At 40.2% G+C, this 25,836-nt stretch overlaps 1 protein-coding gene across 1 annotated transcript in view; it reads right to left on the reverse strand.

Moving 5' to 3' along the window:
- Nucleotides 1-25,836, reverse strand: part of LOC119661342 — a 268,028-nt gene that overhangs the window by 14,892 nt on the left and 227,300 nt on the right. The window contains exon 9 of the mRNA XM_038070643.1: nt 3,723-3,998. Within this exon, the coding sequence (XP_037926571.1) occupies nt 3,723-3,998 (276 nt within the window). The remainder of the gene's footprint in view (nt 1-3,722; nt 3,999-25,836) is intronic.

Genomic DNA, 25,836 nt, shown 5'->3' on the forward strand with positions numbered 1-25,836 from the left:
AACAAAGTAAACTGCTGAAAATTGGAAATGGCGCATCGGTGAAGTGCACTCCGGGTATGCAGTGCGTATCGGATAACATGAGGAGAAGCAGCATATGTACAAGCAGGGATGCCCCCATAGGCAAACGAAGGCCATGACTCTACGACAAAACGTATGCAGCTGGGGAGTCTAGTGTATTTCGCCGTCAGCTGGCACGGTGGGAATCTATCGAAAATGGCAAAACCGATGGGACGAGTCACAAACTGGTCGTTGGACATACCATATCACTCCGGATATTCGGAGATGGTTTGAACGAAGCCGTGAGGTGGGTGGGCATGAACGTTATCGTGAATATTTACAACAATTTAGATAGAACGAGTCACCATGCTTCCCAAGATGTGGTAACGTAGCTGAGAATGCCGAGCATGTTATATTTGATTGCCCCAGGTTCACCGCGCACCGAACAAGAATGGAAGCGCTCGCATACAAGCGCTTAACACCCGAAAATATTGTGGAGTTCCTGCTGGAGTGAACGGATGCTTGGAACCAGGTTGTAAAGGAACTGCAAACTAATGAGCAGTAGCTTACGCAGGAAGAACTACGACGAAAACAAGAAAGGGAGAGAAGAGAGCTGGTCCAGCTCCCCGGACGCAATATTTTATAGCACTTCCGTGGGGAGAGTGGAATGAGAAGGGGGTGGTTTTAGTGAGTAGAAGTCTCACATAACTACGTGGCACAAGTAGGTTTTGAACCCTTCCACCTTCCAACGCCGAAAAAAAATACAGACAGGCAGACAGACAGTAAATCGATTTTAATAAGGTTTTGTTTTTCACAAAACCTTAAAAAGTACCTCCGAGTGAGGCGTGGTATATTCCACAGATTTGGTAAAGGTGTATGAGAGAATATCCATTTACAGGGTAAGTTGGTTTGGATGTTGGATTAGCGGTCCCAAAGTTGACGGAAAGCAATTCTCTCTAAGACAATTATTTTTACCTTCCGGGATCATTTAGAACAACTTTCCCGACAAAGATAGTAGTGCTTTGATTTATTTTCCTCTTTCAGATCAGAACTTTCTCATCGCGACCACTGGGAGAGATAATATCAGTAACTTGCAACAAACTAGTTACAGTTACATAAGGCTGGAGCTCATGTTACATCGGAATGTTCAAATTGCATCTAACTCAAGTAAATACCACATTAATAAATAATCATCATCTCATATCTTACAGGGCAAGCACAGATAGTAGATACTATGCTCTTGTCGCAAAGCTGACTTTTCTGTTGCAGCCATGGATGCGATCGTGATCGCGCAGAGTTCAAAACGTGACGATAACATACATTTTCTAATCACAAAAGAAATTTCATTGTAATATAAATATGTATATCTGTTGCAGATTAGATACGTTACTCTCCTACACTCATGAATTTTATCATCTTTCAGACAGAGATCATTTCTTCACAAAGAACAGGAAGAATCCTAATTGTTCAATTGCTGTAAAGTTACGTATTTAAATGATACGAATATATTTTGCATAATATGGCGCCTCAAAGGACAATTCATCCTTCTATGTGTTTTCTTTGAAAGATTCAACCATAATAAATTTATCTGGAAGAAAAGATCTAAGAAAATCTTAGAACGATCATGTCTTTTCTAAGATTTTCTAAGATCTTTTCTTCTCAGGTGATCTTGCTGCGTTATAGCTATGGGAAGTACTATTTCTTGCAATGAAAATAAGATACAGAAAAGGGCCGAGCTCCATTAGAATGGGCCATTGAGTGAGGAGTGCATCAAAAGCCCCCACAAGATCAATGGGAAGGGAATTGCTGGAGACGTTAAGTAGTAGCAACTCAGTAGCCGTGATCGTGCTATTATGACGGCGATTAACCCTGGCCAGTGGTGCATCATTGCATCCATATCCATTTGCCACAATATGTGCATGTTTGATATGATCTTCGTGTGAAGCTCGCGTAGGGGCTACAGAACGTTCCTTCTAGTCTTTTTCGCCTGGAGGATGCAAATTTAATATGTTGTTGTAGGAGAGGCGGATATAATGGAGAATTGTGAGGGCACATAGAGGCGATCTTGACTTATGTGAGCATTTTGTGTTGCCTAGCCAACAGCAATAACCATGAAATGACCGGATTGCTGGGTGGTTAATCGGAAAGGGGATAAGCTATTCGGACCATTGTTGTGTTTACTGAGTTGAATTTTATGAGTGAATTTCTAATGACATGATGAAGATCGTTTGCATTCACTATTGATATATGTTAGCCAGCAGTTGCCTGTTGGAACCCGAAGAAAATAGGTTTCGCTGAGGATTTAAATCTGATATTAAAGCGTATATATTTACAGCATACTGAAAGTGCAAGCAGAAAATATCCATGTAAATTGATTTCGACATATGAAGATACTCAAATTCATAGATTTATCTTCATTGGTTTAAGGGTATAAATATTTACAATATTCTTTAGACTTCCAGTGTAAAGATCCCGCCAGCCTGAAATCACCAATTTCGAATTTACAAAAAGGATCTTTTAGAATCTTATAGATACTTATTTACACCTTTCAATATGTACAAATTTGCATGAATACCACCGGATTTTGAGAATTCCTCAATTAAGATCAGTCTCTATTGGAGTGATTAGAAATGGGGAAAGGAATCAATCTATATTTTCAAATCAATCAAACAAATTGCCTTCAAATCCCTTACTAACCAGAAACCAACTATCCCCCACAGAATCACCCAACATGTTCCATAAGAAAACCTACTTTGCGACAGTCTTCAATCCGTGGCCTCTGTGCTTACGCGGCTTTAGATACCCATATATTGATTCCAAATCGCTTTCAAATTTATCTTTACCATTGCTTCCGCGGTAGTCATACAGTGATCGTTCCCTACGAATATGGCTGGTCTTCCTTTCAGTATTTCTACTGGGTCGTTCATAGATCCTGGGAATTTGCTGGTAGTTACTTTCGGATTGACAGTAATTTGCGAAGTTCGAGTTTCTCAATAGGAATTGTTCACGCCTGTGATCCTTCTCGGCTACAGATCTAAGATGGTCGTCAATACGTTTTTTCTGGGTTATATAGATTTCATCGCCGGATTTGATTTTATCGTAGATTTCATCGTTTTTCGTTTGGTTTGGGTCCAGTTGGAAGAAACTTTCGATTGAGGCGGATTTCTTAGGAGGAAGCGATTGCAGCGGATGCGGTTTAGATACTTGAATGTCGTGGGATTTTGTGCATTTGGCAGGACTATGTTTGGTATGGTAATGATTGTCTTTGGTCAAACGTTGACTTGGGGTTGATGGCGCCAGCGGTGATGTGTTCCTACTGTCTGTCTGGTCGTCCTGTTCACTATAGTCCAATTTATGGCCGTTTGATTCACAGTGTTCAGTTTCGTCCTTGTCCATGTTCACGATATCACTTTCGCTACGCCATTTATTGCTATTGCCAATACCGCAATAACCGTATGTACCGTTATAAGGTGTGTTGCCGTTCTGTCCTAAATACAAGTCCGTACTGCAAGTCCGATAGCATGGTTGATGTCGAGAAGGTCTAGTCAGGGCTGAACCTGGTTTTAACGTCGCCATATTTTGGCCATTTGTCCTGTTTGTGTCGTTTGTGAAGTTTTTAGTATGCCCGTAAATTTGATACGGGCAGCCACCACCAGATGTCGCGTTCGCAGTCGCACAAGCATAATGGTGCGGATCAAGCATATAATTCATTTGACTGTAAATACCTATTCCACTCTCGTAACTACGTGCGTGCCACATCAATTGTTGTTGTTGTTGCTGTTGTTGTTGGAGATGTTGCTGGTGTTGGTGATGGGCGGCGAGAATGTGTGGATGTTGGTAGATTGGATGCATACCATGAAGTGGAGCCGACTGCATATGGGCAACAGATGTTTTCTTTTGCGACAGGAGGGTGCCGTTTTGAGGTTCCTTTTCTTTGCCGGGTTTCGATGTTTTCACGAAATTCGGAACACGTGCACGAAGACCACAGTAGTAAGGATCATCTGAAAAAAAAAGGATAAGTTTGGATGAGTTAGTGTCGTTTTTAGGAAAATAGTCGAAGTCAACAATGAAATAGATATTTTGTTTAATTGGTAGCTAATATATCAAAACTACGTGTTCTAAGATCATATCAAATAATAGTCAATAATTTTGGCATGAATTGCTTTCACGCAAGAGAGGCCTTCAAACTATATATAGAGAGCGCGGTGGTAAAATCTGTCCCCCTTCCTTCTCAACAATCTTTATGCCCAAATATCCCGAGAAGAAGATAGATTTTCTCACGGCTGACTCCCTGAAGCGATGTCTTAACTTCACTAGATCTACTCCAACTTAGGCCGTCTTTGCTCTAGCTAACGAGCCTCCTCCCTTCTCTAGAAGAACCACGCTGGCGGTGAAAAGACTTCTGAATGCCAAGGTCTTCGTTGCCTTTCTACTTTCTCATTGGTGGCAATTATGTTGCCTATAACGAATTAACCGTAATGTTCAACTTCTTCCATGCCAAAATTTTCACCGTTTAAAATCCATACAGTCAAGTCTCATAGGGCAGAATCGACCTTGCCTCCCGCTTTGAGGAGGAAGCCCCCAAATGGGAAGCCTTAGGTTTTCACAATCCTGGAAACCGATACTTTGGTAAATTCCAGGTGCGTTGTATATTCAAAGCTCAAGGCGCTCTGTTCCCTGTTGAGGACATCCGTAGGATCAGTCCACTCGGCCGAGCTGACTGCCATGGAGCAAGCTCCATGGCAAGCAGTAAAGCTATCAGGTGACGTCAAGGTTGATAAAATTATCATCATCACCGATTCCTTACAATATAATAAAATAATAAAAGTCCTCACCAGCGAAGCGGTGTGATGATACGGAAGATGTGAAGACTCTGAATAGATTGTCTGTTAACTTTTACTATAGCGGAGCTATAGGCTTGGGTTTTAAGAGAAGCTGGAATCAGATTCTAGTATTGACCTTCCATTTCCTTTTGTTCACGTTTTTTTAAAGATTTTTTTCTCAGCTATAGCTTTAGGGCAAGTAACTTACCGGCCATCTTGAGATAGTGGGTACCATTGCATAGTATAATCCGCAATATAATTGTCAACCTTTCTCGATGTGTGTCTTGTCCCCTGGCAGTTCTGTGTTCTCATTAACATATCCACTGGTAGTTCGGAGCCATTATCGGTACGCTTCCTAGATATGCGAACTGCTTAAAGCCCTCGATGTTTGGCCCATTAAGGAAGAGTGCCTTGGGTTTTTTGGTGTTTACGTTTAGCCAGACTTTGCTTGCCACCTTTTCTATATCTAGAGCCATTAGACCAAGATCCATGACTCGGTTAGACAGAGATGTCATCTAATTCTAATAAACAATACATTTTCAAAAAGATTCGTTTGCAGAGTTTCACTTAATTCGTCGAGATGACGTACTAGGCGGGTTAGTAAATGATGAACCTTGCAAGATAAAACATAGTCCCATTTTAGCTCGATACACACATACTACATCAGTCTCACAACGTTTCGGAAAATTTTTTAAAATAAGATTTATTCAGGCCTTCATAATACTCGTTTGCTCTATGTGACCTGATTCCTCTGCCTGGAACCAGTATAAGTCTTCAGTCCTGGACGAAGTGGAGTTCCTGGAGTACCTGTCAGTTGTTAAGTGAGCTGGCTTGAGGTGTCGCTATTTTTGGTGTTGGTGTGGGGACTCTGACTAACGAATGATTCCCTGCTCTCAATTGTTTTGAAGGAAGTGACGTAGATCAACTGGCTTACTGGAGGAGTGCAGTGGGCCTAAATTACCTTCTCTTTTTGAAAGCACTTCTAAGCAGACTGGTTTGAGCCTTTCGTCACTAATATTGGTGTATTTGCCACTAATCGAGAAAGTAAAAGCATAATCTGGAACTTAGGCTACAATTTTGAATGGCCCTTCAAAGGGTTGCTTCAGCTGTCTTTTGACTCTAGCCACTATGGCGAAGGCCTATGAATACGAATGCAGGTCCTTGTGAAGGAAAACTAGCGCTGATGGTGATGAATAGTTGGAATCGAACTCATTTATTCCTTAAATTTCTCTATGAAAAACTGGGAATCTGTGGTAGGCTTTCGGAGAGGGACATTTCCTTAGGTATTCGAAGAATAGTCCCACAAATCGATTTGGAAGCCGATGTTCCCCCGTGTTATCTGAGGTTGTTGTTTCAACTAAATGGAACGTTATTGTGACATATTATGTTTTCTGTGAACGCTTTGCTTCTAGCCGTTGTCTGCGGGGTAGTAAGCTGTTCTCCTGATTTTCTGGAATTCCAGAAAAAGGAGAGAGATTTAAACAAGAATGCTCCCCCACTGATGCCTTTGACCCGATGAAGATTTAAGTCGAGTAAGTCGCTGATTGTTGAGGCTTTTTGCATCTCGTGTGTATGTCAATCATAGTAACATGATTCGGTTAGGTGTCTGCTATGGTAATATGTTGACGGCCGGCTCAATATCGGGAACAACAGGGTGCTTATAAGGTAGCTTCTTTTTATTTTTTTAGTCTTTGCCTCGTCCGTAGTATGGTTCGTATAGATTGAATTCGGCACTTTTCGCAGTCATACACTTGGGTATCGAGCCGACAGTTTCCAAATGATCTTGGGACCTTAGGACGCTTCCCTTTAATTTCTATGTTCAGGAAATTTTTGTTTTAGGTGGGGGGCGGAGGGGCAGCGGGGAGCCTCCTCAGAGATATTTTTGATAATCTGTTAGCAGATGAATTGCTCTTGGATTTGTCTGTGGGTAATACGTTTGTTAAAATGTGACAGGCCATATGTTAGTTTGAAAATGAGCATTTTCAAAGGTTCTAGTATGTTGGGTTGGATTTCATCGTATGCTATTTGCATTCGAGGCCAAATTGCTTCCGGGGTCTACTGAATCTGACCTCTGGATTTCCTCGAGCAGTGCGGAAGTGTTGTCAACGATTCGCAGTAAGACCGGCATGTTAATACCATACACACGCTAGAGGGTTTCTCCTACCTTCAAAATGTACTAATGGCAGATTGAGGGAGTTTGGAGGCCGCATACTGTTCAGGATTCCGTCAGTCTCTAAACGGAAACTTCATTTCGGTCTGACCAAAGGTTTTTTTCCTTTGGATATACTTTACTGCAGCTTTGCGTTGGCCAGCTGGTTTTTGCATCTGTGGAGTATTTGCTCAAAGTCTGGTGGTCAACTTATTAGGCGCTAGTCTTCCTTCTTTGCTCCGGCGAGCAATCGATGTAGTGGATCTTGATAGTGCGATTCTGGTATTCTCTGCCTGATGTCAAGCCCTTTAAATTTCATCATCACGTTGACTCTTTCCGTTAGTGACTTAGATCTGTTCCTGATGATCTGTTTTGCTAGACATCCAATCAAATCCATGCATAAAACGTAATTCGTTCTACTGGTGCTGAAACCGTACATCCGCAGCCAAATATTATCCCTGAAGTGTCCTCGGAATTTTTCGCTAGATTTTGAGGCATCCAAAATGTTGTCAATATAAGGAAAACATGAAGGCATCTCCTTGTACCGCAGCCTTAAGTTGTAGGCTTGAGTAAAATCGAATGTTGAGAAGATACTGAACCTGTGTAGTTTGCCCAAAAAACCGTATAGACTTACTATCGAAATAACCTTCGGAGGGCCATCAGGATCCGTCTTTTATGCTATCAAGTGCGTTGAACTAGCTCACTGATTTGATGAGGCTGCCAAGTTCTTTGTGATAAATTCATGCTTCCTTCCTTCTTTGGGGTAAGACTGTGTGTTTTTGCCTAACGGCTATCTCGATTTTTTTTTTGTTTTGAGCAAGTCGTGTAAGGCCATTCCAAGTGGAAGCATAGAGATCCTTAAACTTTGCCCATCCATTATAACTGGCGGATATATGATGTGGAAAATTAGTCCCTAACGTCGGTAGCTGAACACTGACTGTGACTGTGACTATGAAATTCCAACTCAGAATTTGTCGCAATCTCTAGTTTAGTGCGAAGTAACTTTTCCCATAAGTGTTCATAACAGTGTGGTTGGCGAATTGGGTAGCTTTTACGCTAGAATGCTCGATTGGTACTGTATCTTGACGATTTTTAGGCGGACGCGGCAATCCAGTCGAGGTCAAGGAACATATCAAATATGCTGATTAGTATATGTCGACCACTTTCCGACAATTTTCCATTAACAGTGTTTTGAAAACTGCAGTGCTAACGCTACCTTCCTTGTTTTTTCCCCAAAAAAGAAATTGATTCCTGAAATACGGCTTTCGTGTTAACCAATTTTTGAAGCTGAAAAGCGAGAACCGAGTTTTTTTTTCATCATTCGAAACACTGGCTATCAAACAATTCCAAATTGGAAAATATCTTCAAATGGCCGCGAAAATCTAGATCAAAGTCATATTGATGGCTTCCTGATTAGTATTATGAGGACAATCCCAAGATGCAGTCAGGACTTCCTTCTGCGTAAACGAGTGGGTGCTCTGAGGTGGCGGGGAGGAAGACGGCGGCGACCCTGTCGTCTGAACCAAAACCAAGTGGCCGAGGAGAACCTCCACGTGGTGGCACCGGGAATCGCTGAATCGCATTGGCTTGCCGGCCGTGATGAAGTAGGCGAATGCTCCAAGGCCTAGCAAGGGCGATCAGACCCGAGTCTGCACGGGGACTCATCTGAAGTGGCTTCGGTCAAAAAACCTTACCAGGGGTATACTGGTACCATGGGAACCGAGGTAGCCCCTGGACTCTTATACTTCAGGAGAATTCCTGTCGTATCTAAGTACAGCTCGGTTGGTTGCGGTTGGCCCCCTTGTGGGAGTTTCATGGTGGTTGTGGTTGTGCTCAAGCGAGAATAGACCTTCGGGCCTCGACGTGGTGTTGCGTATCAACACGGGTGCCGTACTCCATAGTTCGGTAGAGATTTAGGTAATTCTTGCATTCACCAGTATGAATGCACTTGGTATAGACTAGTACCGTTGCGCTTGTCTCAGCGGGGTTCTGATTGTGGTCACAAAATCAATCCGTGCCTGAAGAGGGCCGTAGGATTAAGTCTCAAGACAGATTCAGTAGGCGAATGCTCCAAAGGCCTAATCAGGTCGATCAGACCCGAGTCTGCACGGGGACTCATCTGAAGTGGCAAATTGGTCACGAAACCTTACCAGGGGTATACTGTTACCATGGGAACCGGGAAAGCCCCTGGACTCACATACTTCGGGTGAACTCGTGTTGTATGTGAGGACAGCTCGGTTATTTGCGGTTGGCCCCCTAGTGGGAGTTTCATGGTGGTGTGGTTATGCTCAAGCGAGAAGAGACCTTCGGGCCTTGACGTGGTATTGCGTATCAACACGGGTGCCGTACTCCATAGTTCGGTAGAGATTTAGGTAATTCTTGCATCCACCAGTATGAATGCTAAGCCATGCACATGGTGTAGACTGGTACCGTTGTTGCTTGTCTCAGCGGGGTTCCGTTTGTGGTCACAAAATCAAACCGTGTCTTAAGAGGACCGTAGGATTAAGTCTCACGACAGGTGCCTACGTAAAACACCATGGGCTTCACTGCGTAAACGAGTATATCCCTTTTCAAATTTTCAATTCAATTTGTCATTTTTATACGAGAATAAGTTGAATTACTACCGAAATGTGTGAACTGTCCCATACGATTTTTGGTTATTGACCAATGCCTGCACGCAGTTTCGATAGAAATTTCTCACCTCCTCTTCCTTTAAAGAGTTCTTAACATGGTTTGCCTATGGTTCAATAGATAGAAAGATACAATACAGTAGCAGGTATCAAATGAAGACCATCTAGTAACTAGATTCTTAGCTCGTGTAGGAAGGAATTCTCCGTACACACTGTTCTGTAATTCCTTGACACTATCTTAACACCTTGCCATGTAGTTTTTACTCTAAACAATTGTCAAGTAATTTATAATTCACAAAAAATTTCTTTTGTGTAGGAAGATTTTTCGACCCCCAGCCTCCGCACTACTTTAAATGCTTTTAGTTGGCAAATATATTGGGCTAGTTATCTAAACAAATTATCATAAAACAAAATTGCTTAAATTCCCCGAGGCTATAGCACCTTTTGGGTCTAATAGATCTTTGAAATGTAATGGACAGATAACTTTCAATCTTTAAGTTCATTTACATCTCTCAGGTGTCTCTTGGGACTGGAAAGGTGTTAAAGACTATTTTAAATTGGTCATATCATATCATCATACAATTCGATTTGTCATTATTTGAGTTGCTTTATTAATTTTTCTTTTTCTTTCATTTCAGGTTTCATTTGAGGTCCATGAGAATAGGAAAGTGTTTATTAGATTGGGCCTGAAAGGGGTTAGCATTTTTTGTGTGGATGCGAAGCTATGATCCGGATCAGTTTGGACAAGTTGGCAGAATGTATTGAGATAATCATGATATGAATATGATATAATTTATTGGTATTTATTTAGATAGTTAAGTTCAAGAACCTATCTGGAAAAGTACTTATCTTTCGATTTTCTATTTTAGGAGCAGTCTTCCGGCACAATACTTGGGATATTTGAGTGCCTTTAATAGATGTGATTCTAAGAACTAATCACTTAAAATTTGAAATGTTGACTTAAAACTTGTAAGGACCTTGAATCTTATATCTTATATCTTAAAACTATAATTGAATAGTATTTCATAAGGCAAGTAAGTACTTGCACATCCAAATGAAAGAAAAAGCTCGCAGTGAAAAGAAAATGAAAGGTAGTGGAAAGCTGAAAGATTTATCAGAGTGGTTGAGCTTGTACCCTCACGCTTTTGTCGATTTTCTTCAGACCAATAGTGGATTAATGATGGTTCTGGGGGTCGTAATTTGGTATAAGCAATTATGTTAGTTTATTGGTTATGATTAGTAGGCAAATTGGTTAAGAGAAGCTGACGAGCCTTGTAAAGTTGACTACTAGATTTCTGTGTAATCGTTTCATGAAAAACAATTGAAGGGATGTTTCCACTTTTTGTCAAGTCTTAGGAAGGGTTAGAGTAGCTTGTGAAGAGTAGATAGTGATAATAGTGGGTGTGGGTGATGCTCCGCTTTGACTTTTAGAAAAGTCCGCACATATTGCCAAAAAAATCCCGCTCAAAATGGAAGAAGGCATTTTCATCCGATACAAGAAGAATGAAGATAAAAGATACAAATAACTGAGAGAAGAGAAAGGAGATCTAGGAACTTTTAACGACATAAAGTGATAACATTCCGAAAAAGTGGGGGAGATTTTGATAATAACAATGGTTGTTAGCAAAGGGAGGATGAAGGACGTTAAGACAGGATATTCTAGTCCGAACGAAACTTTATTCAAGGGAGATTTTTCACGAGTTAAAGCTTTCAGCGACTGAAGGTTACATGACCGAAAACTGTTTATTATGCCGAATACTACAATGGGTGAGCATGATTTCGATGTCGGACCAATTTGTTCATTTCGGAGCCTTACTAGCGAAGTACGTAAGAGGAAAACATAAAACAAAAAAGTGAATCCAAACGTGGCCAAAAAATTTAAAATATTCCTTCGTATATCCTACGCGTTCATATGAGTCCACTGTATATAATCGTGACGTCACATATACACTTCTTAGACTACGATAAATTCAAGTTAAATACACAAATTTGATCTTCTATAACTTCGTTAATAATGGTGGGATTTTTTCCAAGCTTTCCAAACTTGTATATTATATTATTGCTTATCATATTACCAAACTTAAGGGGGGTTTTAGGCAAATTTCGAAAATATGGTAATATGCTATTATTAACTTCATTTGAGCAGATATCGGAATTTGATGTATTTTGAGGCCTAGATTTCGTACAGCTGCACTATCCTGATTTTTTTCAGATCTTTCGGTTAGGTAGGTTCTGAGAACAAGCCCTGTTACAATTTTCAGGGCACACATTTTGAGCCCCCACTCTCTTATGTTTAACTCAGACCAGTTTCAAAAAATACTAACTGAGCCCTTTTGTTTGATACCCCACATGTTCTGTGAAAAGTCTACTTAGCGAATTTCTACTATTCATAATTAAGGTATTGACGCGTTTTGAAATCATCTTTCCCGCCTCTTGTTCTTCGTCAACCTTTGGTTCCCTCAAAAGCAGGGTCGACTCGTCTTGACCAACTGCGGTATTTCGCTCAGGCTCAGGGCAGGATGGATTGCACTATGGTAGAATTTGGATTTGAGACCTTCGTTAATCACAGAGAATGTAAGCTGTGGAACGCACCTCATCCGTATTGTAATGATGCGTGAATTAAGCAAGGCAGACTTGTGGCACTGATGAAGGGAACAAGTGGTTCCCGAAATATCCGTTTTTGGAAGATTAATAAATATTACTTGCAAAAAGAAAAAACAACTCTGAATTGTTTCAAATAATTTTGAATAAGTTGGCGAAGATAAGCTTTGTTATGGAACTTTTTATTTTAGGCCACATCTTATTGTTTGTTTTGTGGCCATATTACATGCTTTATAATAAATGCCGCAGGATCAAATATCAACAGGCAGTGGGAACGAGTAGGCGGGACTGAAAAGTCATGAATGTTTTTTCTTCTTTTCGATTTTCGTTTCGCTTTGTGAACAATAAAATGGCAAGATTTCTCACATGATCTATGAACAATTATCACCGCTCCTTTTCCAGTTGATTTCCTTGTATGCAGTCTATTTCCCTTTTTTGTACTCAATTCCATTCAACACTCCAAATAGTATTTGCAAACGTCTCTCATTTTTTAACTTCCTACAAAATGCCAAGATTCATTTAAATATTTTCAAGGGTATTACAAAAATTTTCTAACATTTCCGATTATTACTCTTTTGGTAGTTGTTTGTGCAACAAATGCATTACGAATGCTTGTTTGTGGCTAACGCGAAATTATGCATTTGCAAATGCGAAAGACATGGACATAGCCGAATTGCTATTGAGTGGATTCCGGTTCAAAGAAGGACGGCTGAGCCGGTGATTGGAGAGTACAATGGAATGACGAACCGGGAGTCAGTTGACTCGAGAAAATTTTGCCAGGAGCTGTTGCTGAAGTAAGTACATTTTTGGATTTTAAGTTGCGTTGTTCGTGCGAATTGATCGTACTTCGTCTAATTCTCTTTGTAAGCAGTTCTTGTAGTAGAAAAGTACCAACTTGTACGCTATTTTTAGGAAAATTAAGTTAAGGCATTTGAGGTATGAAGGGCTAGTCCGTGACCGCCGAATAATCTTCTGAACAAATTCCCCATTTCTATTGGATTCGCCTCGCGATGGTGGCGGACGCATCAGCGGAACTCTTGGAACTCGTCAGGTTGGTAATCGACTGGTGGTTATCGCAACAATTGTCGTGGTTCCGTTGGCTCCAAAAGTGGCAATAAGCCAGACGGTCGCATTCGTAAATTGAGTGTTTTCGAGCCTGCCAAGAAACTTCTAGTTAAGAATCCTAAAAATAAAAAGGATTCAGCTAACGGCGCTGGCATTCCTGCTGTTTCAAGTCTTCAATCCTCTATAAGCAACCTCCTTGTGTTCTGGATAAGATGTGTTTTGAAATGGAAGGACCCGAAGAGTCGAGTTTAGTGTTTTTTTTTGCCAGATGATCTAGAGAGACTGGTGTGTTTCTAAAATTTTGTGGAATTGTACTTTGAATGAAGTAACGACAATTTTGCTTAGATTACTTGCAAGTCTCCGATATTTTGCTAACCTTTTGAAATTAGATAAGAGATGGTGTACCTGACATAATAATCTCTCATTCATTAAATCATATAACAAGAAGATTACAAATTAAGAAGACATTAAAAGAGGGACGAAGACGGCTACGGTTTTTTACCAGGGCAGAGGCAACTCTTCAGACGCTGCCTCACCTCTGCCTCGGGAGCAGCGTGATCGAAGTGGCTCGCCCATGTTATGCGTTCCCTTTGGAAATTCGCAAAACGCGACAAGGGTGCGAATTATATTCTACATAAATCCACCTTCTCCTCTCTAGCCTTCAAGGCTCACATTACTGAAAGGGTCACCTTCAATACTACGGCCTGAGAATGCCAAGGCAGGTAGGAACCAAGGCCGTCACGTGATCCGTAATACATCTTTCCTCTCGATCGTGGCATTCGTGTCCGGAGTCGCTCGCTTGTTTACCTCAGTGAGGCAATCCGCAATATCTTGATGTTTGTTTGCTTTCAAGATTCAGATCCGGGTCCACACATCGGTATAAGGACACGGAAAGTTTGTGTTAAATAACACATTAGGGAACGAAGTGTTTAAAGATTTCCTTACATAGCGAAGCCTATCTAACAATCAGGCATGTAGGAGCGTGTTGATGGAACATTTCGGTAGAGCTTTAGTATTTGTGCCTTCTCATCTTGGTTGAGTTCGGTCATTCAGGATGGTATTCGGGCCAACGCTAATCCTACTAAGTCATTGTGTGTGAGTAATTCAGATACTCTTTGTGGAAAAGTATACTTTGTCTTCTAATGGCTATTATTAAGATAACATACCATGAGAGGATGCAAAATCTTTTGTGCTGTTTCGAGGTAAAATTTATGACGAATTTAAAGTCGAATGCATTGTTCAGCAGATAACTTCATAGCTGGCTACACCATGTAATAGAGTCCAATATCCTAAGGTAACTGGCGCCGAAGTTGTCCCAGGAAAAAAATGGTGCAGAACAGCGGAGGAGCAGTCATCTTTTATTCTTATTTTCAAATGGCCAGTAGAGCAGCCTGGTTTGTTTCAATCAAAGTAGAAATTGGAGAATGCCTTACAAATTACAAAAAAATCGGGTGAGCTACTTGTTGAATTAGTTAACGAATTATAAAAAAAACTCGTAGGCGCATTAGACAATCCAGTCCAGTCAGATCTAGAAAAAGCATTTGACCGTGTGCACACGAGCTCATCTGGTATGCTTTACGACAACACTTAGTGCCAGAAGAACTTGAGCGCTGGGTTCAATTGCTTTACCACGATCCGAAAAGTAACGTTCGAAGTATGGCGGGTGTATCAAAACCACTTCGTGTCTCTGTTGGTGTTCATTAAGAAAGTGCTCTCTCGCCACTCCTCTTTGTTAATGTTATGGACACTGTTACACGTGATATCCAAAGTTCAGCGCCCTACACACTGCTTTGTGCAGATGATATTTTCCTAGCATCTAATAGCAAAAATAATAATAATAAATGGGAATGATCGCCTCAGATTGAATCTAAACAAAACTGAATTTTTGACGACCGATCCCCATGAAACAGGTAGGATCTGCCTCGGGTCAACGCTATCAGCCAATGGAGAACTACATTATGAAATTGTTTCACGCATTTACGCAACCTGGATGAAGTGACGTTCCACAACTGGTGTTCTTTGTGTCCGACGTATCAACGACCACCCCATATCTAAAATTTACCGGAATGTCGTCCGTTCAGTCACTCTCCATGGTTCTGAGTGTTGACCAACTATAAAAGACAATGAACGGCGTCTTGCGGTAATGGAGATGAAGATGTTAGTTGAACTAATAGTTCTGATCACATCCGTAATAAGGATATCCGCAATCGATATGCGGTTGCACTGATCATAGAAAAACAGCAAGAGAGGCGTCTTCGATGGTCATGTAATTCACGCTTGCGAGAATTCACTTGCCAAGAATGGTTTGAACATCGAAGTCGATGGTGAACGACCAAAAGGCAGGCCGAAACAATGGTGGCTTAATACGCTGGATGGGGATTTAAAACCCTCGAGATTGCACCCAGATCAGGCATTCGATAGAGTCAAATGGTGAAATTGGCGAGCCGACCCCGTTTTTGAACGAGACGAAGGCTGAAGGAAAAGAAGAAGAAAAAGGGTGGGATAAGACCTAAAATATTATAAAAAGCTCCAATGACCAGATAAACTAACCTTAGAGAAGAGAAAGAATCTGATCATACTCAGAAGAATTCATATATCGAACTTGACTTTCAGGTTTCCAGAAAAGATGGATATACATAATTGTGAAATATCGTTGCAGAAATAGCAGTGGAAACTTAGTCAAAAGGTCAGTCATTAGGAAAATTAAAAGAACTGCTTTCGATATCATCTCTGAGAAGGCAATTGTAGTGTATGCATACCTGAGGAACAACTGCAAGCAGAAAGTTGGTTGTAAATACTAAAATAAAAAATAGGAGCTCCATTCGGCTAAATAGATATAATATGTGCCTTTACTTTGTTATGTAATTATTTTCTTGAAAGTTGCGGTTTTATTAAATATAAACTAAATGTAATATTAATGAATACCCTAGGATTGCAAAATGGGAATTCATTATTACGAAATAATGCACCTCCAACGCCTCTGATCAAAACATATTATCCATTCGTATTCCCTCTGAAGAAAGCGATTGAAATTGCAATAGTTAGCCACAATATATTGAAGATATAATCAACTGAAACACGTCGGTTTATCTTGTCTGGAATATCTTACATTTCCCTTCTTCGCGAAATTCAATTTTAAATACTTATTTAATTCATTATTCATTCAAATAACCTTTGATGTTATCTACCAGCATTGCTAATTGTAATTAGAAAAACGTGCAATAGTTTAAATTCGCCGGCAATGAATTTGACACCAAAAAGAGGAAGCAAAAACGAATTTATCTGTGAATCAGATAAAAAGAAAAAAAAAAATACAGGAAAAAACTAAATTCCATTACAAATCGCACTAACGTTGTCGCTATTCATAAATTTATTTTATGCATGAATTCATTCATGAAATCATATTGCAATCTTAATAGGAAAATTTTCTATTGTAAGATATGTAGCTGTCCGCCTATGGCCTCGATTCCTAAAGATGAATTATCTTAAAAGGTTTTGAAAAATTGAAATTTCTTTTTGTAATGCGAGGGTGTAGTGTGTTTTTATAGATGTTTCGTTCTGGAATTTATAGGCTTGCATGTAACCGATTGAATTGCATCAGGAAAGTATCTATTTGTAGGTAACTATCTTGGTTGAGGTTTTAGTTTTTTGTTCGATGCACGTAATTGAGGTTTTCTTAGGTTAGTGTTTACATCATTGAGCGTTAATACGCGATAATTTTTGGGCAGGTAGATAATTCTTGAAACGTTCAATTTCTTTAAGTGCACTTTCATTTTCGTTTGGAGTATAGTTGACTATTGAATAGATACTTTGTAGTTTGTGGGTGGTTTTAAGGGGACCATGTTATTTTCTATTGAAGATATATGCTTTTTTCTCTTAATATGAAATATTTGAAAAATTATTAAACAAAATAAACCTTTTTCCTTTCTTATAAAGTAAAATGTCTGCAAGTGTCATTTTATTTTCCTTTCATTCGTGAGGTTTCAGGATGCATTCGATTCTTTATAAATGAAATTAAAATTTCGGTCGATAAAAAATTCAAAGTTGAACCCCAACCAAATAGGAACAATCGAACAGGTTCTGAAGAGTAGTTCCTTTATTGGCTAATAAGTTTTTGGTAAGAAAGACAAATATCGTATTTCGGGAACCAACTGTTCCCTTCTCCAGTCTGTTCTCTTCTTTTCTTCTCTTCTTCAGAAGAGAACACACTGAAGAAGTGGGACGGTTGGTTCTCTTCTTCAGAAGAGAAGATTGCGACGGTTGGTTCCCGAAATAAAGTATTTGCCTTTTTACAGAAAACTGTTTAGCCAATAAAGGAACCTTTCCGAACCTGTTTCACTTTATTAAACCCTTGGCTAACAAACTATTTCCTAATTCAAAGCAAAAAAAGCTTTTTATCAAATAATTTAATCTATTTACTGGAAACTGACAGCCAGATTTGAAATTTAAGGTGAAGATGCCGATCCCAATACCAAATATTTTTCTGTGCTAATTCGGGAATTGATTCCCTAAAAATTAGTTGATCTTCAAATCAAACTTCTGTTCTATGTTATTGCAATATCAATATCGGGGATCTTTTGATTCCAGAGGTGAGTGAATACATGATTTACTAGATCGTTATAAACTATTATTTTACTTTGAATCAGTGACTGATTTTAAGGTGAGTAATCAACATTCCAGCACAAGCTGCTATCAGAAATTATCTTAATCGGTGGCTAGTGCATTTCCAGAATGACCACAAAGGTTCCACCGGTCTGAAGCTCACCCATTGATATCTAATGTTGTCATCAATGAAATACAAGTAGAAAGAACACTTGGAGGCCGAGGAGGCAATTAATAGACTCCAAAAATTTATATACTCAATTTCCCATGGTAAATTGCATTCATAGTTCGGAATTGAACTAAAAATGAAATAGAATGTGGTAAAATTCTTGGCTATTTGTGATTTTTACTTTTGAAAATGATACTCAGTATTGAAAAGATCTTTGCTTTTTAGTTCAATTTTCGATGACTGAAAAAGGACGCTAGGAGGTGTGTTGAAAAAAATACTTTCAGTCATAAATTTGACTCATTGTTTGTCCAATTTAGTAGTGGGGTCGACTCACCGGGATCGAGCTCGCCACTTCTTTTGGCAGGGAGTTTGAACTGGATGTACTTGAGCCGCTTCCCCAACTCGGGTGGCCTTTGGATTCCTCACCGCCTAAGGTGCATTTCTGCATAGAAGGTCATACGCGCCGCAAATATCCTCATTTGGAGGTGGTCGTAGCGAAGCACGTAGTTGATTCATCACAATATCATCGTTTTCATAGCTGCGAGGTAACGTTCGTTGCTTTCGGTAGTCGTCCAGTATTCAGGCAGAGCCGTACCTTAGTTTTTATAAGCTCTAGCCGTTGGCCGAAGGGTTGAGTCTGTTTGTCATATCATTACACTAGGATGGTTGATGGTAGCAATTAAGCCCTCGGTTCGTATTTCTAACAATTACTTAAATTACGAATAGTTCATTCACTATTCTTTGTAGTGTGTAGTTAATTGCTTTTGAAAGAGAACTTATGTTCAGTTGACTAGAAAAAGGGGAAAAAAGGTGATCACATAAACTAGAAAATTGTCATTGTTTATAATTTTGTTAATAATAGTCGAATATCCTTCAAACTTTCCAAAATTATGCCCTATATTATCCCTAATGCCAACGCCAAAATTTGGCGACTTGTACGATGAACTTAAGGGGGGGTTGAGGTAAATTTATAAAAAAATGATAATATATCATTATTAACTTTTTTTGTGCACAACGAGATGTGTATTGAGGCCTAGATTTCGTCACTATTATGATTTTTTCTGATATTTCAGCGGAATAGGTTCTGAGAATGAGACTTGTTTCCCTTTTCGGGTCTCACATTTTGCGCTCTCTCCCTATGTTTCACCTAATATTATAAGTAGGCCAGTTTCAAAAAGTGCTAATTGAACCCTTCCATTTGGTAACCCATACGAGCATATTCCGTCGGAAAAAAACGCGCTCCCCCTTCCAAGTGTATGTGAAAGCACCTTATTTCCTTGGTTAAAAAGTTCCACAAGTTACCATTGTGTAGCGTCCTTATTAACCCGAATTAATTTTCTTGTTAGGTTTTCAAATCTGTAAGTAGCAGTCTCCTCATACCTTGGTTGTTGTGAAAGTGACGCTGCATTACGTACCCTTGCATGCGTGTGTGTTTTCAATTTTTTATAATTTTAAAAGTTGGATCGAATTATCAATAATGAGTTTGGATTAAATTTTGCAACATGAAATGGTTTTCATTGCTATCATGACATTATTATCATGGTACGTCTTCAGGCATTCAATGAGGGAAGGGTGTGCTATTTTCGCATCTAGACTCCGAAATATTTCTCGTTACGATATCTGTCAAATAAACTTTAAGTTGATCCTAATTTCACAGTAGTATAATTTTTAAGATGACGCAGGATACTGGACAGTTTATTGGAAATCCCGCTATTATTAACAAAATTATAAACCGTTTCTTTAAATTACAATAAATTTAATTTAGAAACAATGCACTACACTTTGTTATTTAGGTGTTAACGCCGCCGCGGTTGGGAACAGAAGAGGCCGACTTATTTCCATGCGGTCCTTACTGTCCCAACCAACGGCATTTTTCCGCCGCTAATTCTCCACTCCCCTGGTGCGTTCAGAAAATGAGTGAGTGGAGAGTTCCGCGCCATCTACTCGTCCGCATCCGCAACATTCGAAATAAATTTCGAATGCTGCAGATCCTGCCGCGCCACACTATGACCAAAAGACCTATGTGATATCAAGCTGAAAAAGGAGGAAATACCGATGGTTTTCGTCGATTACTGGGGCATTGTAAGTCATTAATTATTTTTAAGGAAGACAGTGAACAAAGTTTTTTATTCGTTGTTGGATATTTACACGAAGCCATTAATGAAAACAGAAAAGATTTGTAGGGCAAACAATTTGCATATTTTGTATCACAAAAATGCATTGTCAGGCAATGCCATTATTATTTGCAAATTTTTGATTAAGCACGCAACGAGTATCATCCACCTTTCATCAAATTAACCAGATTTGGCTTCCTGCTATAGTCTTTCGTTCAATTAAGAAAACAAATCCATTTTGAGGACTGCGTTTCAACGGTGGAAAGCAGTCAATAGAGAAGTTAGAGATAGCTCTGATAGACATACCAAATAAATGTTCCGAAAATTGGATGAAGCTCTGTCTTAAGTATGTTTCAGTTGATGCGGTAGGTAATATTGAATTGGATCAACAACCTTTTGTTTAAGCAGTTCCTAATCCTACGCTACGCAGGTTGTCGGCGTCGTCCCAAAGGGGTTTCAGTACTAATTACTAATTGAGTCCTTTCGTTTGATACCCAACATGGCCACATTTTATGAAATAAAATTTGCACCCTCCATTGACATGTATGGGGAACCCCCCTTAAACTTAACACAAAATGGCGCCACTAGCTGCATGTAACGAGAACAACAGATCACACGCTCCTACCAATTTTCGTGATAATCGATTTTGCCGTTTGCGAAAAAATCGGGTGTGATAGACAGACGGACAGACAGGAGACAAGGGGAACCGTTCTCCTATAGACCCATATGTCTTCTAGACACTATGGGGAAAGCGGGTTATTTATGATAGATTACTTCCAGTCGTCGAGAACCAAGGGGGCAGTATGGGTTCCATAAAGCCAGATCAACCATTGATGCCATCAAAATGGTTACTGGCTTGGCCGAACTTCAATTGACGGAAGGGGTTGTACCAGCAAATATTATGTGGGGGTGACCCTGGATGTGAGGAATAAATTCAACTTGTCCAATTGGAACCTTATGCGAAAGTCTTTGGTGACGATTGGTGTTCCCACCTACTTCGCCGCTATTATCGATAGCTACTTGCAAGAGCGGACACTCTGGTATAATATCGATGATGGACCCAGGGAGTACGTTGTCTCCGCAGCTGTCCCACAGGGCTCCGTACTGGGTCTATTACTGTAGAACATCATGCATAATGATATGGTTAACCTTCCGGTTCCGGAGGAGGTTTCGGTGGTGGGTTACGCCGATGATATAGCGTTGGTTGTGGTCGCAATCAGTGTTGTTAAGGCTTGATTAGAGAGTGCTGGACTGGCACGCGCGGAGGAAAAGAAGGAAGCAGTCCTCATCACTAAGCATCGCAAAAGAAATAACGCCTGCATTAGAATCGGGAACCGTATCATCACTCTCAAGCAGGCCATCAAATACGAAAAATTCAATTTTAAGCAGCTCATAGACCATACTTGCGAAAAAGCATCCACCACGAGCATGGCTCCAGCAAAGAGGACCGCGGCATAATTGCAGGCTGCTGATAGCCAGAGCGGTGAGTTCTATCATGCTGTATGTAGTGCCAGTTGCCAGTGCACATAAAGTGAGTAAGGTTTACAGGAGAACAGACTTAAGGGTGGGTTTTGCCTTCAGGGTCATCTCAGACGGAAAGGAGGAACCCAGAGGAAACTCTAGTTAAAGTGCTATCACCGGAAAATTTTGTCGGGAGGATGGTAGCTTGTCAAGAAGACTGGGATGCGATCAATTCCATGATCGCAGTAATCCAGGATAAACTGCGAAAAGCAGACGAAGTGAGAAAGGCGCGGTTACGAACCCTGCGGGTAGATGGAAGGTGATCTAGCTAAAGCAAGCTAACTCCGCCCCGTGATGTAATGTCTAGGGGTGGTTCCACGGGGCAGGGGGGAGTCGGGTGTGGTTTTAGTGGGTAAAAATCCCACAATCTGGCGTGGCCAGGCCAGAAAAAGATTTCCAACTTCGTAAAAAAAAGTCAGATAGACAGACAGACAAACGGATAGACAGACATCGACTAGATTCTAATAAGGTTTTGTTTCACACAAAAAAAAGACAAATTTTGTTTTTTAATGCTGAATAGTGAGTTTTCTATTCCTCATATCGGTATTTCGAGGAACAGTTGTCCGACAAAAACTCACTGAGGAAGAGGACAAATTTGTCTTTTTCTTTTCATTAGTAAAGCCGCTGGTTTGACGGTCTTCCCGCAGAGTTATATATCGCTGCACCTCGGCGGGGTAGCTGCGTGCCCCTTTGCGTTGCAAAGATAGTAGCTAAAATAATCCAGAAACTCATTAAAGAACATCTCGAAAGCTTGATTGACAGAGGCTGGTTTCCGCTACGAAGCCTCCTGCATTGACCACAAAAACATCCCACGCTTTTTATCGATTTCGAGAAAGTTTTCGATAGTGTGAACAGGGAAAAACTAATAGATATTATCAGAGGAACAAAAGGTAGCACAAAATTCATCGGGTCACGTACTGCATCAAAGTAAAATCTCAGAAGATTTTGAGGTCCAAAGCGGAGTCCGCCAAGGTTGCATTTGGCCACTATTTCTTATTTCTATCGGTGACATTGTTTTTGCTGCCTTGTCCAGAAGACGTGGAGAATTTTAATCGACTATGACATCTTTTCTAAAACACTTCAACTGTGCTGTTGATATTTGTTTTCTCTCTTCACCGGGTCATGGACCTTGACCAAATAGCTCTTGATTGGGAAAGGGAAGCAATTAAAGTTGAAGGTAAACACCCACAAAAACGAGATTCTCAGTCGTCACACTCTTCCTATCTTCATTAAAAGGGCATAGCATCGAAGAGGTTGATAAATTTGTATAACTAGGGAAGCGTGGTTTTTGTTGAGGTCACCTGATGCATTACAAGTGCTAGACTCGCTTTCGGTGTCTTGCCTAGAATCCAGAAATGCAGTTATCCCAACACCAAGATGAAGTTGAGACTTTTCTGTGCTAGAATTCTTCCTGTGTTGCTATATGGGAATAGCATATGGAAAGTGAATTCCACTTTCGCTCAAAAGATCCAAGCCTTCGCCAACACTTATCTGCGTCGTATCATCAAAGTTCGTTGACCTAATACTTTTACAAACGAAGTACTTTTTCGACGCACAGGCCACAGGCACCCATTCGTACTGGATCGGAAGGCGGAGGTGACAGTGGATAGGTGACACAAGGAGGAGCGACAATTGTATTGCTGGCTAGGTCATGATGACCGACGAGTAGATCATCCCAAGAACACTTGCCACAGAACAGTAGAAAAGAAGTGCGCACATCTCGGGCGATTGTGGGGGAGTTGAAGGCATTTGAGAGAGCCGCAAATGATTGCGAGTAGGTGTGGTTGTCCTACTGTACTCCGCCAAGTGTTAAATGGCAACCATTTATACAAGAAGACAGACAGAAGAAGAAGAACTTCAAGACTCAAGACAAGCCGAAAGACGCTGACAATTGGGGGGTGGCTTTAAGTAGTAATATGAATGCACCAACCACATTACATTAACCCATCACATAGATGAAGCAAGCATTTCTACGTGAAGATTTGCATTGCTTATGTGCACAATATATGTACACAGTGCTACTCGCCACTCCATCGAGCTTTAGTTCAGGAGTTGTACCTTCTGTTTATAGTTTATTTGTGTTTATAGTTTATTTGTGTAAAACAAAACCTTATTAAACTCGATTCATTGTCTGTCTGTCACACGCACTTTTCTCCAAAACGGCTAAACCGATCCGAACGAAATTTTGTGGACAGATGGGAACTATCAAATCCCATACATACAGCTAGTGGCAGAAATTTAGGTACAGTTTAAAGGAGGGCTCCCAATACATGCAAAGGGGGGATTCAAACAATTTTTTCACCGGATATAGTCGTGTAGGGTATCAAATGAAAGGTCTCGATTAGTACTAGAGTTACTAGTAACTGGTATTAGTTTAGTCGTGAATTGCAAAGTGCGTGAGTGAGGAGTCAAAATGTACGCACTTAAAGTGAGATAGGACTCATTTTCTATCTAAATCTCTAAATCTAGGCCTCAAAATATGTCCTATTCCGGTATCTACTCAAATAAACTTACTAATTGTATATTACCAACTTCTAGAAATTGACTGAAAAACTCCCCTTAAGTTCATCCTAGGTGTACTAAATTTTGCACGTCGGGCATACGCATGCCAAAATCCAACTATTCGTCTCAAAGTTATAGCAGTTCAAACTTATCAATTTCGTACGAATTAACAGCATCCTAGGCCATACAAATAAAATGCTGACATCATAATTAACGAGAATAATTGACATTCGAGTGAAATATTAAAATTCCATTCAAGAAGAATCTAATTTTCCCCAGCCCTTTTTTGTATCTCATGTAGGCTAAATTCTTGATATTTGCTAATAATATTGAACTCAGAGTGTGAAGCGTATGAGGTTGACTATTATTAATACAGGGCTTTCCACCAAATGATTTATTTAAATCGCTTTCTAAAAAATAGAGGACAATGAAATTTTTAGCTATGTGACACGGAGCTATCGTGCGCCCGTCGCTCTTCACATCTTCATCTTTTTCTTCAGCCTTTGTCCCGTTCACAAGCGGGGTCGGCTCGTCGTGATTAGTTTTGCCATTTTATTTTATCAAATGCCTGATCAGGATGTAATCGGAAGGCCTTTAAATCCCCATCCAGGGTATCAAGCTACCGTTGTTTCCGCCAGCTTTTTGGTTGCTTCATTTTGATGTTCAGACCAATATTGGTAAGTGAATTCTCGTTAGCGTAAATTACGTGACCACACAACCCAATATCGATCGAGGATATTCTCATTTCAGACGTGATCAAAACGTGTCACACCACCAGTGCAATGCAATATCGTCGTCTCCATTACCGCAAGACGCCGTTCATTGTCTTTTATAGTCGGCTAACACTCGGAATTATAGAGAGCGGCAGACGGACGACATTGCGGTAAATTTTAGATTTGAGACCTGCGCTGATACGTCGATCACAAAGAGCACCAGTTGTAGAATGGCACTTTATCTAGGTTGCGTTAATGCGTGAAACAATTTCATAAAGCCGTTCTCCATTGGCTGATAGCATTGACTCGAGATATTTAAATCACTCAGTTCTGGGTAGGTTACTGCCATTGGTAGAACTGAGCGATTTAAATATCTCGAGTCAATGCTATCAGCCAATGGAGAACTGCGTTGTGCTCCTCACATAAGGAAACATAAAACCTTTTATACCTGAAGCGTGGAGCTTCCGGTTTCCCGACTTGTTTGGTATTAGAGTGTATTGTGTGGGAAAAACTCTTTCTCCAGCATGATGTGAAGCACGCCTTCTACTTTCATTCACTTAGACTCAGTAGCCTCCTTAAGTCATTTCCAACTTGAACTCCCTCTTTACCATAACAATCAATATCTCTATCTACATATCTATCCGTGTAAAAGGTAAGTTACATTCAATATTTCGATACTATTACTCAACGATTATTTATAATCTGAATGAGACGAGATCGCGCTTGAGCATCCGCAGATGAGTGGATTTACCTCCATCGCACTTTCACTTTTTCCTTTGAAATCTACATACAAAATGCAATAACTACGATCCAGTCAACACAATACAAGTTTAACATCTGTAATAGTTGAAAGATTATTTATGGAATAATATTATATCGGAAGATGATGGTGCGGCATTGGATCATTTGATAGAAGAGGATTTAAGTAAGTAATTTAATTGTTGACTTGG

The sequence above is a fragment of the Hermetia illucens genome, chromosome 1 (genome assembly GCF_905115235.1).
Source record: "Hermetia illucens chromosome 1, iHerIll2.2.curated.20191125, whole genome shotgun sequence".
Lineage (NCBI taxonomy): Eukaryota > Metazoa > Arthropoda > Insecta > Diptera > Stratiomyidae > Hermetia > Hermetia illucens.